This window comes from Centroberyx gerrardi, chromosome 8 (assembly GCF_048128805.1).
Source record: "Centroberyx gerrardi isolate f3 chromosome 8, fCenGer3.hap1.cur.20231027, whole genome shotgun sequence".
NCBI lineage: Eukaryota > Metazoa > Chordata > Actinopteri > Beryciformes > Berycidae > Centroberyx > Centroberyx gerrardi.
The window spans coordinates 31,611,863-31,625,140 of NC_136004.1; the positions used below are offsets into that span (position 1 = coordinate 31,611,863).

General features: G+C 42.0%; 1 protein-coding gene across 1 annotated transcript in view; it reads right to left on the reverse strand.

Moving 5' to 3' along the window:
- The window catches only part of LOC139920013 (spermatid perinuclear RNA-binding protein-like), a 78,724-nt gene that overhangs the window by 10,803 nt on the left and 54,643 nt on the right, over nt 1-13,278 (reverse strand). Inside the window, exons 12-13 of the mRNA XM_078285031.1 lie at nt 6,471-6,679; nt 356-505 (exon numbers count right to left, since the gene is read on the reverse strand). Of these exons, the coding sequence (XP_078141157.1) occupies nt 356-505; nt 6,471-6,679 (359 nt within the window). The remainder of the gene's footprint in view (nt 1-355; nt 506-6,470; nt 6,680-13,278) is intronic.

Consider the following 13,278-nt stretch of genomic DNA (forward strand, 5'->3'; position numbering starts at 1 on the left):
AGCTTGAAAAAGCCTCTGAAACAGCATTCAGAGCATCATGGGACACTAAAACTCTCCACTGAAACCCAGACTGATGAAATTATTTTAGTGTCAGCAGCTCTTTGATGCAGAGAGACATCACACCTGTTCAATGGTGGAGAAACTCTGGGAGACATTACTGCCTTTAAATGAAGAATTTAAGAAAAAAAAAATAGTGAATAAAGTGAATAAAATGTCCAGACTGTTTCCTGTAGCTGAGCTCAGAAAGGAACCTCCATCATATCACAGGTGACTGGCTGATATCCGATATTTAAATACTGATATATATAGTGTGTGTGCGTGAATTCGTGTGTGTGTGTGTGTGTGTGTGTCCCACCTCCTGTGTGTCGGTGGAGGAGGTGACGGAGGTGGAGCTGGAGCTGGTGGACATCCGGTCGTTCTTCCCCTCTCCGTCCGACCGCTCGTCTGCGCTCAGAGAGTCCAGGTCCGCATCGCTGCCGAGGACCAGACCCAGAGCCTGCAGGGCCTGGAGGGGGGGCAGAAAACACCTTCTGAAAACCCCCTTCTGTCAGAAAGCTTTTTTAACTGTTCTTTACCTGTGTTATATGCACGTTACTTTCTGTCTTTCTACTGTTTTCTAACCAGTGTTTTAGTAGCTTTTAATATTTTGCTATGTGCTGTTTTTGTTACTCTTTCTTCGACTTGTTTTGCACTTCATCTTATCTGTCTATTGTTTTTACTGGTTGTGAAGCTCTTTGTAAACTTTTTAAGAAAGGTGATAGATGAATAAAAGTATTATTAGAACATGTCTGAGCGGCAAACTGATGTAAAATTTAATCCAACCGATCCATAACTACGCTGGAGCGCTTCCACGACCTAAAAGATGTATTTCTTCCTCATTTGTTAATGTTGTTTTTCAGCTGAGAAGAGTTCTAACGGTTTCAACACTCCGGTTTCCACTGCATAACATAAGTCAGACTCATTGAACTTTTATTGATCACATCGTATCCTGGTTGTATTGAATCCTGAACCCCATATCACGTACTGAATCGTATCCTGAGATAAGCAGATCATCCCATCCCTACATTCTGCTATATTCCTGTAAAGTGTCTCATTAGTAAATTTCCTGACTTGCCCAGACAATTGATCAAATTCCCAGACTTTCCCTTCCACACAGAACACAACAGGTCTGTAGACGCACAGGTTCAACTCCCCAAACCAGCTGGAAAATCTGCGAAACAGGTAAATGAGTCCCGCGTTCCCCTGCCTCGGCTGTCAGGGTTTTGCCCTTGAGCAAGGCACCAGAGACCCAACCGCCTCAGAGGAGCTGTGAAGTGAGCAGCAGCAGCAGCCTGTCTGTTCTGGGCAGATCTGAGGTGTGAATGTGTAACTGTAACTGTATGAATATGAAGCAGAGCGATGTGAAAAAGAGCGAAGTGTGCTGAGTCAAACTACCAGAGTTAAATAAAAGCTTTTGATAAAACAAGATTCTCTGTTATTTAAGACAGTGATTCTCAACCTTTTTCATATCAAGGACCCTAATTTAGTCCACATTAGAGCCACGGACCCCCATTTGATGAGATTTTGTCTCTCTGACCCAAATCTGAGAATATTTTTATTGTCAGATATGATTTTGTCCAGAATCACATGACTATCTGTGTTGTAGGTAGAGAGATAACAGAGAAACTATGATCAAAACAGTCATTCTTCTACATTCTCTAACTGTGTTAACTTCTTGTAAATAAAATAATGCTGAAGTTTAACAATTCATCAGTTTGCTGGGGACCCCCTGGAACCCCCTCAAGGACCCCTGGTGGTCCCCGGACCCCACGCTGACAACCACTGATTTAAGATATATTACAAGAAAAGGGACATTCTAAAAGGCTTAATGTGAAAACATCTTAACGAGGCGAAATTATCATGTTATTAATTTAACTTTAAACTTTCACCACAGTATCCCCCCCATCTCCCCCTGATGCCTGAATTAAAGATGAATTTTTCTATTTTGATTTTAGGTCATTTAGTCACATTAAGCACTCGTTTTTTTACCTAAATTCAGACTTTGATTATTTAAAAAAAAATGTTTCCCCATTTTTTCTTGTAATTCTTTTTGGGCTCTAGTGAAATGTTATGGTCTCTAATTCAGGGTTACATTTTCAGAGAGTTTTTCATTTAAATATAAGCTCATTAAGCCACGTTAAGCCCCTTTTTTTTGGCATTTTTTCCACAATATTAATCATAAAAGAAATGAATGTAAATTATCTTTCTCTTTCCACCATTGCTAGTTCTTATGGTGCCATAAACCTGGGAAAAAAATCAAATTTTTTCCATCAACGTTAAATACTTTTTTCCTTGTTAAGCCGTTTTCACATTGAGCCTTTTAGAATCCCCCCCCCCCCCCCCCCCCCCCCGAAAAAAGAGACTTTTGGTTTTTGTCCAATTTCTCACAGTTGGATCATTTGTTTCCTGGAAACGGCCGCATCATCGTTTATCCCGGGAATCCTGGGAGAATCCGGAGAAACGGCCGTGGTAAAGTGTGTATTAATCTTTCCAATTATCTATCCATCTTTCCGCCTCGCACCGCCACACAGCCCAGATTCTTCCAACATGCCATCCCAGTAATGTGTTCATCTCTCCTGCATCTCTCCTGCATCTCTTCTACATCTCTTCTATATCTCTTCTATACATCCAGCCAGCTGTCCAACTGTCTACTGCTGCTTTTATCACGTATGTTGAGTACATCCATCTTTTTTCCCCTAATTATCTGCCAGTCTTTTCATCTAGACACAAACCCCCGGAGACAGAGTCCTCTCTTCCTGTCAGCACCGTGGACGCCCACCAGCACCCAAGTTACCCAGAGTGCATCTCTGCTCCTTCAGGCAGACACATTACACCTCACATTTACATTTTAGGCATTTAGCCGCCGCTCCGAACGAGAGTTAACTGACAGTGAGTGAGCTGGCAGTTAGGGCTGGACAATAATTCAATATTATCGTTCGTATCATCTTTCAGTGGAATCATATAGTGATGACATGATGACAGTGTGATACTGTGATACACAACTGCCCCGTCTAAACTGATGATGAGCAAGTTTTCTTTAAAAACTCTGGCAGAATGAGGTATGAAGCATTTTAAAGAGTGTGTGAGCTTCGTTTGACATCACACTTAACATTCGATGCGATGAACATCAATTTGATTATTTAACGTGATTTTGCAAGAGAGAGACAGAGAGAGAGAGACAGAGAGAGGGAGAGAGAGACAGAGAGAGAGAGGGAGAGAGAGACAGAGAGAGAGGGGGAGAGAGAGGGAGAGAGAGACAGAGAGAGAGGGGGAGAGAGAGAGGGAGAGAGAGACAGAGAGAGAGAGAGACAGAGAGAGGGAGAGACAGAGAGAGGGAGAGAGAGACAGAGAGAGAGGGGGAGACAGAGAGAGAGAGGGAGAGAGAGAGAGAGACAGAGAGAGAGAGAGAGAGAGGGAGAGACAGAGAGAGAGGGGGAGAGAGAGGGAGAGAGAGACAGAGAGAGAGGGGGAGAGACAGAGAGAGAGAGAGACAGAGAGGGAGAGAGAGACAGAGAGAGGGAGAGAGAGACAGAGAGAGAGAGGGAGACAGAGAGAGAGGGAGAGAGACAGAGAGAGAGAGAGACTCACACAGAGAGACAGAGAGAGAGAGACAGAGAGAGAAAGAGACAGAGAGAGAGACAGAGAGACAGAGAGAGAGAGACAGAGAGAGAGAGAGGGAGAGACGGAGAGAGAGGGGGAGAGAGAGAGGGAGAGAGAGAGAGACAGAGAGAGAGGGAGAGAGACAGAGAGAGAGAGAGAGACTCACACAGAGAGACACAGAGAGAGAGACAGAGAGAGAGGGAGAGAGAGAGAGACACACACACACACAGAGAGAGAGACACAGAGAGAAAGAGACAGAGAGAGAGACAGAGAGACAGAGAGAGAGAGAGACAGAGAGAGAGAGGGAGAGAGAGACAGAGAGACACAGAGAGAGAGACAGAGAGAGAGAGAGAGAGAGAGAGAGAGACAGAGAGAGAGGGAGAGAGACACAGAGAGAGAGAGGGAGAGAGAGACAGAGAGAGACACAGAGAGAGAGACAGAGAGAGAGAGAGAGAGAGAGAGAGAGACAGAGAGAGAGACAGAGAGAGACAGAGAGAGAGAGAGACAGAGAGAGAGACACAGAGAGAGAGGGAGAGAGACAGAGAGAGAGAGAGAGACAGAGAGAGGGGGAGAGAGAGACAGAGAGAGACAGAGAGAGAGAGAGAGAGACACAGAGAGAGACAGACAGACAGAGAGAGAGAGAGAGAGAGACAGACACACAGAGAGAGAGAGAGGGAGAGAGAGAGGGAGAGAGAGAGAGAAAGAGAGAGAGATTCAAACACTATCAGCAGTAAATAACAGACTGCAGAGAAGTAAACAAAGAGAAATGGATGGTAAGTGGGTTGTTTTTCATCAGTATTTGTACTCCTGTCTAATTCTGAGAATCAACTTTTCTTTTCCTCCTCTGAACTGTAACGTCCGTGTGTTTCGAACACCTGAAGCTCCGGAGACTGAAACTATAACAGACTGAGTGGCAGACTGCAGGGAAGCAGACAGAGAGGGAACAGCTGGTAAGATGGGTGTTTTTAATGAGTATTGGTACCGTTTGTTTTCTGTAAAGCAATATCAATATATCTGTGTATTTGAACTGTCCAAAGCTGAATGTATACATGTAGAGTGACATGATTTATCTATTTTTACTGGACTTGGTGAATAAAGTGATTCTGATTCTGTAAAGCATCTGAATCTATCTCTGCAGTACACGGCTATTTCAAGCCATTTAAACTTCCAGGATGATACATATTTGGTTGAGTGAACTGATTTCAATACCCCAAAATCTTGTTTTGACTACAGCTATCACTTTGGGACTTTGGTAATCAGGAAATGTGTTTTTTTTTGGGGGGGTTGCTGTTTATTCAAAGGCAGCTACATGGAGCAGGAGCCGAGCTTCACAAACAACTTTTCAACCAGTCAAAGAGTCAAAAACAAACTCCACCATCTTAACACTTCTAACCATATCATGCTGATAGTGTCTGCTGTGTGTCTTGCACTGTATGTGAGATATTGTTGTCTCTTTACCATCTGTGGACCAGGCAGTGAGATCTGACGTAAATATCAGATCAAGAGCAGAATCAGGAAGGACAGGGGAAAAGAAAATTAAAGGAAAACATGTGGGTTCACTCACAATGTGCATCTAACAGTGGGAGTATTTGTTGTGTTCTTTTATCTTTCTATTTCACTTGGTTTGAACTGCACTAGTTTACTTTTTAAGTCTTTTATCTTTTGTATCTCTTGTTTGTACTTTTGCACTTTTTAATTGTAAATCTTTTACCTTTACTGTATTTTTTATTACTCTGTAAAGCACTTTGAATTGCCTCAGAGTATGAAATGTGCTATATAAATAAAGTTGCCTTGCCTTGCCTACCATGTTGCACTTGTGTTACTATACGAGTTGTTTATTTTAGTTGTTTATTTTAACTTATTTTATTCCATTTTAATTCTTTCTATTATTTATTGTATTCCATTTCATTGTATTCCTTCTTTTAGGTGGTGTTCTTTTCTATTTTGAAGTCCATTATCTCATATGATGTTTTACTGACTTTTTAAACTCTATTTTTCTTGGTGTGAAGCACTTTGTAACTCGGTTTTGAACGGTGCTATATAAATAAAAAAAGTTCAGTATTATAAAAGTTTATTATTTGTCTCTGCACGTATGCCACCGAGACAAATTTACTTGGCAAATAGTGATTCTGATTTCTATGACATTTCTGAAGCATTTTAGACATTTTTTTTCAAATTTCCATAACCTTTCACTGAAAAAAGACTTAAACCTGCAATAAGCGATATCAGACCTTATAACCAATCCTGAAGCTAATGTGTGTTATGTGGAGACTTCTCTGAGACATAATGATATAAACCAATATCCACACAGCAGCAGCTGTGTTGCTGTTTTCTCCTCTTTTCTAAAGCTTGTTGTCAAATTCCGCTCCTGAACGAAGCTCCTCCCGCTCCATTCAGCAGCTTTTCATTTTTTCGTCTCCTCCCTCGCTGTTTAAAACCGGAGCTCTCACCCTCCCATCCCTGAAAAAATTCTCATAATGGTGGAATCGATGAAGCGAGCGAGTAAACTTGTTAAAATGGTAAACTTGCTACCTGCCTCTTCACTTGTCACTGTGGGTCATGTGACCTTCAGCGGGAGAAAGATCTGTCAGAGTGAGACTGGTAACCTGTGAGACTTCTCTGTAGGTACGGTTAGCTTAGCTGTTAGCCTTTCTGCACGCTGCTTTGCAAAGTTTGTCCTTTGTAGGCCTCCGTAGTGCAGTGGGCGAGTGGCTTTGCTGTGCTTTATTTATAAATGTGTTGCGGTTTCTGTCGCCCTCTACTGGTCAGAAAACTTCGCCTAATGCAGCTTTAATTCTCAGTTGACCCTGACCCTGGATACCCAGTCGTACCTTGAGAGCCACCTGTAGCTTGGCGGTTCTCTTGGAGTTGCCGGTGGCCTGGTAGGTGGTTCCCTGGATCTCCACGGACATGGTGAAGACCGGAGCGTGGACCGGACCGGACTGGGACAGCAGGCGGTACTGAAGACCCGGCTGGATCTGGTTCAGACGCATCAGAGCGTTCATGGGGTGGTTGGGGTCCGTCATCCTCCAGTCCAGGACTAAAGGAGAGAGGAAAGACATCAGCTGGCTTTAGTCCCGACTGCAGAAAATACTGATCTGACTCAAATCTGAGTCTGATGAAATGTTTTCTGAGCCCCTTGGTTTTTTAATCTCACTTGTGTAATCAAAATGTTTCTATTTTTACTGTTTTATATTCTAATATGCAAATAAATATAATACATATGTGAATAATATATAATATAATGAAATATGTGAATGAACTTCTAGGTCTTTTCTATATCTGTATTGTTATTATAGCAGGTCTGTCTTGAAAAAGAGATCTTGATCTCAATGAGACTTCCTGCTTAAATAAAGGAATAATAATAATAATCAGCATTTTGACTATATTCACATATGTCCTTATGTGAATATAATATAACTAACAGTTTGAACTGTAGATGGAAAACTGTCTTAGTCCATCTTGACTCAGAAACCTCAGAACTGCAGTTTGTCAACCCAAACAAAAGCACTACATTTTCACAATATGATATTATGGCATGGCAAAATTCATATTAAAAAACAGCATTTGAAACTGTTTTGAACTGATATCAGAAAGATATTTATGTCGCGATTTCACAAAACGATGCAGGCAGCAGCTACAAACTCTACAAACACTCTCACCTTTCATTTTGGTACTAAAATAAACAGATTGTTAACGTTGGTGCAGGCTGAAGTATCAACAACTGTTCAGTGTCAAAACACTTTAAAGCCTGAAACACGTCAACGGAGCTCTTGGACACGGACTCAGGCGTTCGTCGATTCCCTTCAATAAGAAGGAGCGCTCACTTCAGACATGAATACCAAACCATGAAGTCTCAAGAGCGATTTCATTTGCGCGGCCGCTGACAGCAGACGGATGGGCCTCAGACGGCGCTGCCCTCATGTTACCCCGATGACAGGCAGAGGCAGAGACACTTCACACCCACTGCGATGCCAGATGAGCAGAGCAGAGCGCTTTGTTTCCCCAGAGTTTGAGCAGCAATATCTCACAGATGAATTGGAAATGAAACTATGACATCTGCTGACATCCATTTGAACAAAACTGCTGACTGCCTCAATAACAACAGCTGCATTTTTCCTGCTTTGATTCAAGTCCGACTTTGTCAAATGTGCTTTGAAGCTACAAAAGATTTGCTTAACTTTGTACCGTCTGTAAACATTCGGGAATAACAAACATGCTTTTTGAATTATGATGATCTGACAATTACCAATTGTTTATTTTCATCTGAAGGTAACATCTGACCTACTCTTCAAGAATATACGCTAATACTTACTTTAGTAACCCTTGGACATTTTAAATCTATTATCACTAACCACTTTATATCTTGTATCTTTCATTATCTATATACTTGTTTTTATTTATTTGTTTTTATATCTTGTATCTTGTATCTTTTATTACTGTACTTATATACTTGTTTTAATTGATTGTTTTCTTAATCTTCTATCTATCTATTATATATATATATTATTATTTTATATCTTTTTATATTCGACATCATTGTAAATGAGGGCCAGCCCTCAATGATTTTCTTCAAGTTTAAATAAAGGTAATATATATATATATATATATATATATATATATATATATACACAGTACTTACAAATACCACATATAATGCACTTGATATACTAGGTTTGGCTAAAAGAGTGGGTTTTCCTGAGTGGGCTGTTTAAAGCCAGGAGGGTCAGACGTCCCATTAGCCTTTTGCTTTAGTGAGGTTAGAAATTATTGGATGTAATGTGAAGTAAGTGGAAGCCTAAGTGAAGGTACAGATAGATAGAGCAGATGAGTGTATGTTTTAATCAATGTTGAGAGTGTGTATAGGAGGAGGGAAGGCTCTAGGACGCCACAATTTACCGTGGATCCTTCTGGAAGTGTCGAAGATCTAACTCAACCAAACATCTGTGATGGGAGGAGCTCAGCTGATAAACCGAGTGACGAGCTGCTGTCACCCAACGTCCGCCATCCAAGCAGGTTTTAACATACGTGCTCAGGTTTGTTTTACGGGAACAGAGTTACAGCAACAGGTACTGAGTTCTGCTCCCAGTGCATCGTCTGACCAGTAGCTTTAAAGACCCTATAGACAACTTTTTTGCTTTAACTTATCATTATGAAGTAAATGTTGATTGCACAGTGTAATGGCTGTAGAATAATGACACCATCGGCGTTTAGATTGGTTCCCTATAAGCCTCGCTTTCACTATGCAATTGTGTCTGCCACCGGGCACGATCTCCCGGGAGAATGAAGGCTCGATTTACGGCACAAAGGAAGTGCGTCATCCATTGCGCAACCAAAAGAGGAATAGGATAGGTTTTCCCTGGTAGCTATCGGTAGCGGTAGCGTTAGCCATGTTGCTAACGCTACCGCTAGCAGCCAGAAAACGAACCAGGAGCTACAAGGAAGCCAGGACCAGCCAGGGGGGGAACAAAAGAAACAAACATCAAGCATTAGCGTTAGCTAGCGTAGCTAGCGTTAGCAACGTTGCTAACGCTAGCTACACTAGTTAACGCTAATGCTAGCAGCCAGAAACAAACAAATGATCCATTGTCCATTTGATAATCTAAATAAAGAACACGTTTTCTTGCAGTGGCCTTTCTAAAATGAGCAGTGGTGAAAGTTACTATATTGTGTTATGATCAAGGAGTTGATAAGCAGACAGATGGTTTGTTCTGTTGCACGGAGCTCGGCTCTAACGGAAAGCGATCCGGTTGTCTTTGCGACAGCGGCGCAAACAACAATACCACTTGGAAACGCTAGGGGGGGACAACAGGGGGAAAGTTGAAAAGTTGTCTGTATCCACTTTAAGTCTCTTTAGTAACAATTTGGTACGTGTAACACTATATTAATCTACACATGTATGTTTAGAGAATATAGTGCCGTGGACACCAGGCGTTGTATGGGTGACAAGTATAGTTGAATAAAGCGCTACATGTGAAAATCCCAACTATGTCCGGCTCTGTTAAGCCATCCAGGAGCATTTTGCTAAAGCTAATATGAGCCAAGACGACCAAACGCGTTACAAAGTGTTTTGGTCACTAACAAATGTTAGACTGTTTTATGCATAATAAGCATGTTGCACACCTCATTTTTCTGATATGGCCTTCTCATGGGTTTCACTACAGCGACCAGACTTTAACTGGGAATGTCGTCAAAGCAAGCAGCTTCGCACGTTGGCGACTACAAACGGCAGCGAGAGGAAACGGTTTTAAAAATTTGAACTTTAAATACCCAGAAATCCTGTAGTGTGACGTCAGTAAAGTGTTCACCAGCCGGCCTGTCTGTGATGCTTCATACCAAAGAAACCAAAGAGACGAGAGAGGAGAAGATGTAACGCTGTTGAGTCCAGCTCGGATACTCCAGCTCCTAAACCGCAGCTCTGCTGCGGTTTAGGAGACAGTTGGGATTTCACTTGTTAGTTGTGATTCGTCACTTCATGCTGCGTTCATACTGACACCAGAGTTTCATTTGGGAAAAATAGAATGAATCTACAGCGTCTCAGTCAGTGGGGGTGAGATGGATGTATCTTTACAAAAAAAAAATGTTGCTGAGTGCAGCTTTAAGTTGTGAATGTGTTGTGAGTCTGTTGTGTCTGATCCGCTCCACTGGCTTAACTCTTAATAAATGACCATGACCTCTGATCCTGACACAGTCTGCCCATACAGCAGAAATATTTCATCCCCTTTAGGTTTAATACCTTTTGCTGTTGCACACACACACACACGCACACCTGCAATTCTGGTGCAGTTCCTGCTTGAGTTGCAGGTTTATATAACAAGGTTTATACAACATTTATGTGTTGACTGAGATTTGTGACCTTTGGGCCTTTGAAAATGCCAGTGGGTTTTGGGAAGAGAGGAGAAGGCCAACAAGCCGTCAACTGAAAGGATTAATGTGACGAGACAAACTGAGGAAAACTAACAGCGGCGCGCTCAAGCCGTCTCTGAGACTCTCGGACAGGTGCGTGTGAAACCAAATGTAAAAAAGAGAGACGTCTGCACACAGAACAATGCATATAAAAAGATGTCTTCTTCTGCTCTTTAATGAGTTCAGGTGCAGCCGGGGAACAGATACACAAAGTCTTGGCCAGAAGCCTTCTTCAGGGTGTGAAAACTTTTGTGGAACATTGCTGTGCCGAGACGTTTGTGTGTCTGTTCCCCAGGTGGAGCCTAAATTTATTAAAGAGCACAAGAAAACATCTTTGCTTATGCATTGTTTTGTGTGCGGACCTCTCTCTTTTTACCTTTTGTGATGAATGCAATTTTAACGACTATACTATATAATTTTGAACATCTAACAACACTGCTTTGTGCAGAAAGCGGGTCTAGGAAAAGTAATAGAGGGACATTTTGAAAGCCGAGATATTTAAATGCTAAAATTCAAAGAAAGGGATATAATCTGCACACTGTCTGCACTTGCATAATACTTTATTTTGTCGTTTCGGTCACAGGACCATCAGGCATGAAGCGTCACAATAAAGTCTCATACAAGTGCAGACAGTGTGTGGGATTATGTTTCTTTCTCAGTAGCCACCTTTTTGGTTTTTGTCCTATGCACCTGACACTAAAAGACTTTTAGGTGTGCAGAAATTCTCTTTTCTTTGATGCTAAAATTCAAAACAGCTGTCTGGTGATGGCAGCTTTTACTCTGTAGTGTTAAACACCCATTGTATAATTAAGAAAAAAACATGCGTGTCAATGAGAGAATAAGCAATCTTTTCTTCATTCCTGCAAAAACCTACTTGTTGTACACACTCGTCTTTAGTGCGACATCGACGGCACGCAATCACCGCGCGGCGCCGCCGAACACTTAAGCCTCGAGTGGCTTCCAGAAGGTTTGAATATGGATGGAGACGGTAATAAGATGAATGTGAAGGTGCTGACGGACAGGTGCTGAGAGCGAGAGGGGGAGGTGTTGATGTGCCGAGTGTGTGTGTGGGCGTACGCATGTGGTGTGTGTGCATGTGAGCGTGAGCGCCCGCACAGCGACACGTGTGTGTGTGTGTGTGTGTGTGTGTGTGTGTGTGTGTTCTCTGGTGGGAGGCGGGGAGATAATTGCGTGCCAGGCTGCCTGAAGCCAGCAGTATTAATCCCACTCTATCTCTGTCTCCCGTCACCTCCTTTGAACTGGAAGCAGATGAGAGCCGCCTGGGACGACCGGCCCAGTGAGGGCCCATTTAATTACTGTGACACTGAGAGGCGGGGGGGGGGGGGGGGGGGGGGGGGGGAGATTGGGGTTGGAGGCTACAGCCGTCACTGTTAGGCCTGTTTGTTGTCATTCGGTTCTGTCGTTCTGCACTCTCCTAGGGAATCTGATATCAAATTAAAATGAGATTCATGCCTGCTATCTCTGTCTGAGGTTAAACTGTCCCACTGTTTCCTCAAAATAAACAAATTAAGTCTTTTTGATGTTCAGTATGCATACTTAAAAGGTTTTTTCACCATTAAAAAGGTGATAAAGGTTCAACACTTCACACCAACACTCTTCATCTTCACTTTTACAGTGATGGCAGAAAACAAAGCCCCTGAAGAAGTCAATAAGATGCATTGTGTAGCTGAGAGTTGAATCAGTGTGATATCAGATGAGATTAATCATGTCTGTTTCAACAGATTGATTGCTCCCTCTGTAATGAGACATGTTGGAGAAAAGATGGAAATGAAAATTATATAGTCAGGCCTTTCTTGTGCAGTTTTAATGCTAGCTTGGCCGTTGCTTTGTAAAACAGTGAGGTGATGGATAAACTGAAACTTAAGCTTAAGAAACACTCAGGAAAGCAAGATGTAAGCAGCTCTAACTGACTAGATTTTTTAAATTGTGGGAAAACAGGGATAGAAAGACATTGAGAATGAAAGAAATAGATCGGAAATGGCTGAAGATATGGTTTAATTTCTTTCTCCCAATATATATTATATATTTTGTGCTCACAGGAGGCAGAAGTTCACTGGGCCTGATAAAGACCTGGATGGTTGAAACACGTCTGCGGCTCGTTTGACCTCCACACCGCTCTTCACTCCGTCTCACTTTGATAAAAGACACTGACATGAACCTTTTCCATCCTCCATGCAAGACTTGATTCTTGCAGAGCTCAGTCTCACCTCCTTCAGGTCAAGCGGCTTCCAGTTCCACCTCTTTCACCATTTAGGTGTCTGATATCTCCGCACTGTGGTTCTGCACCGCATCACAGCGTCCAAACAGCTTCTCAAAGCATTTATTCGTCGCGTTTGCTCACATGCAGTTTTGCCATATGGTGGATGATGTCATTTATGATGTCAAGCGTCATTGAATACTTAGAAAAGCGCCATATAAATAAAATATACACTACCAGTCAAAGGTTTGTTCTGTGTTCTTCATTCTCTTAAAGCCATTCTGATCTAAAGGCTTCTGCTTAAATGCTTGAAATGAGTTTCTTAGACAAATATAAATAGTGAAGTTGATCCTATGTATGAATTTCTTTCCAAAGCCTTTTGCCTTTCCATCAAGGCAAAGAATCTAAAATATAAGATAGTTTTGATGTCTTTACTATTATTATAAAATGTGAAAAATAGTAAAAAAATAAAGAAAAATGTGGTGTGTCCAAACTTTTGACTGGTAGTGTATTAT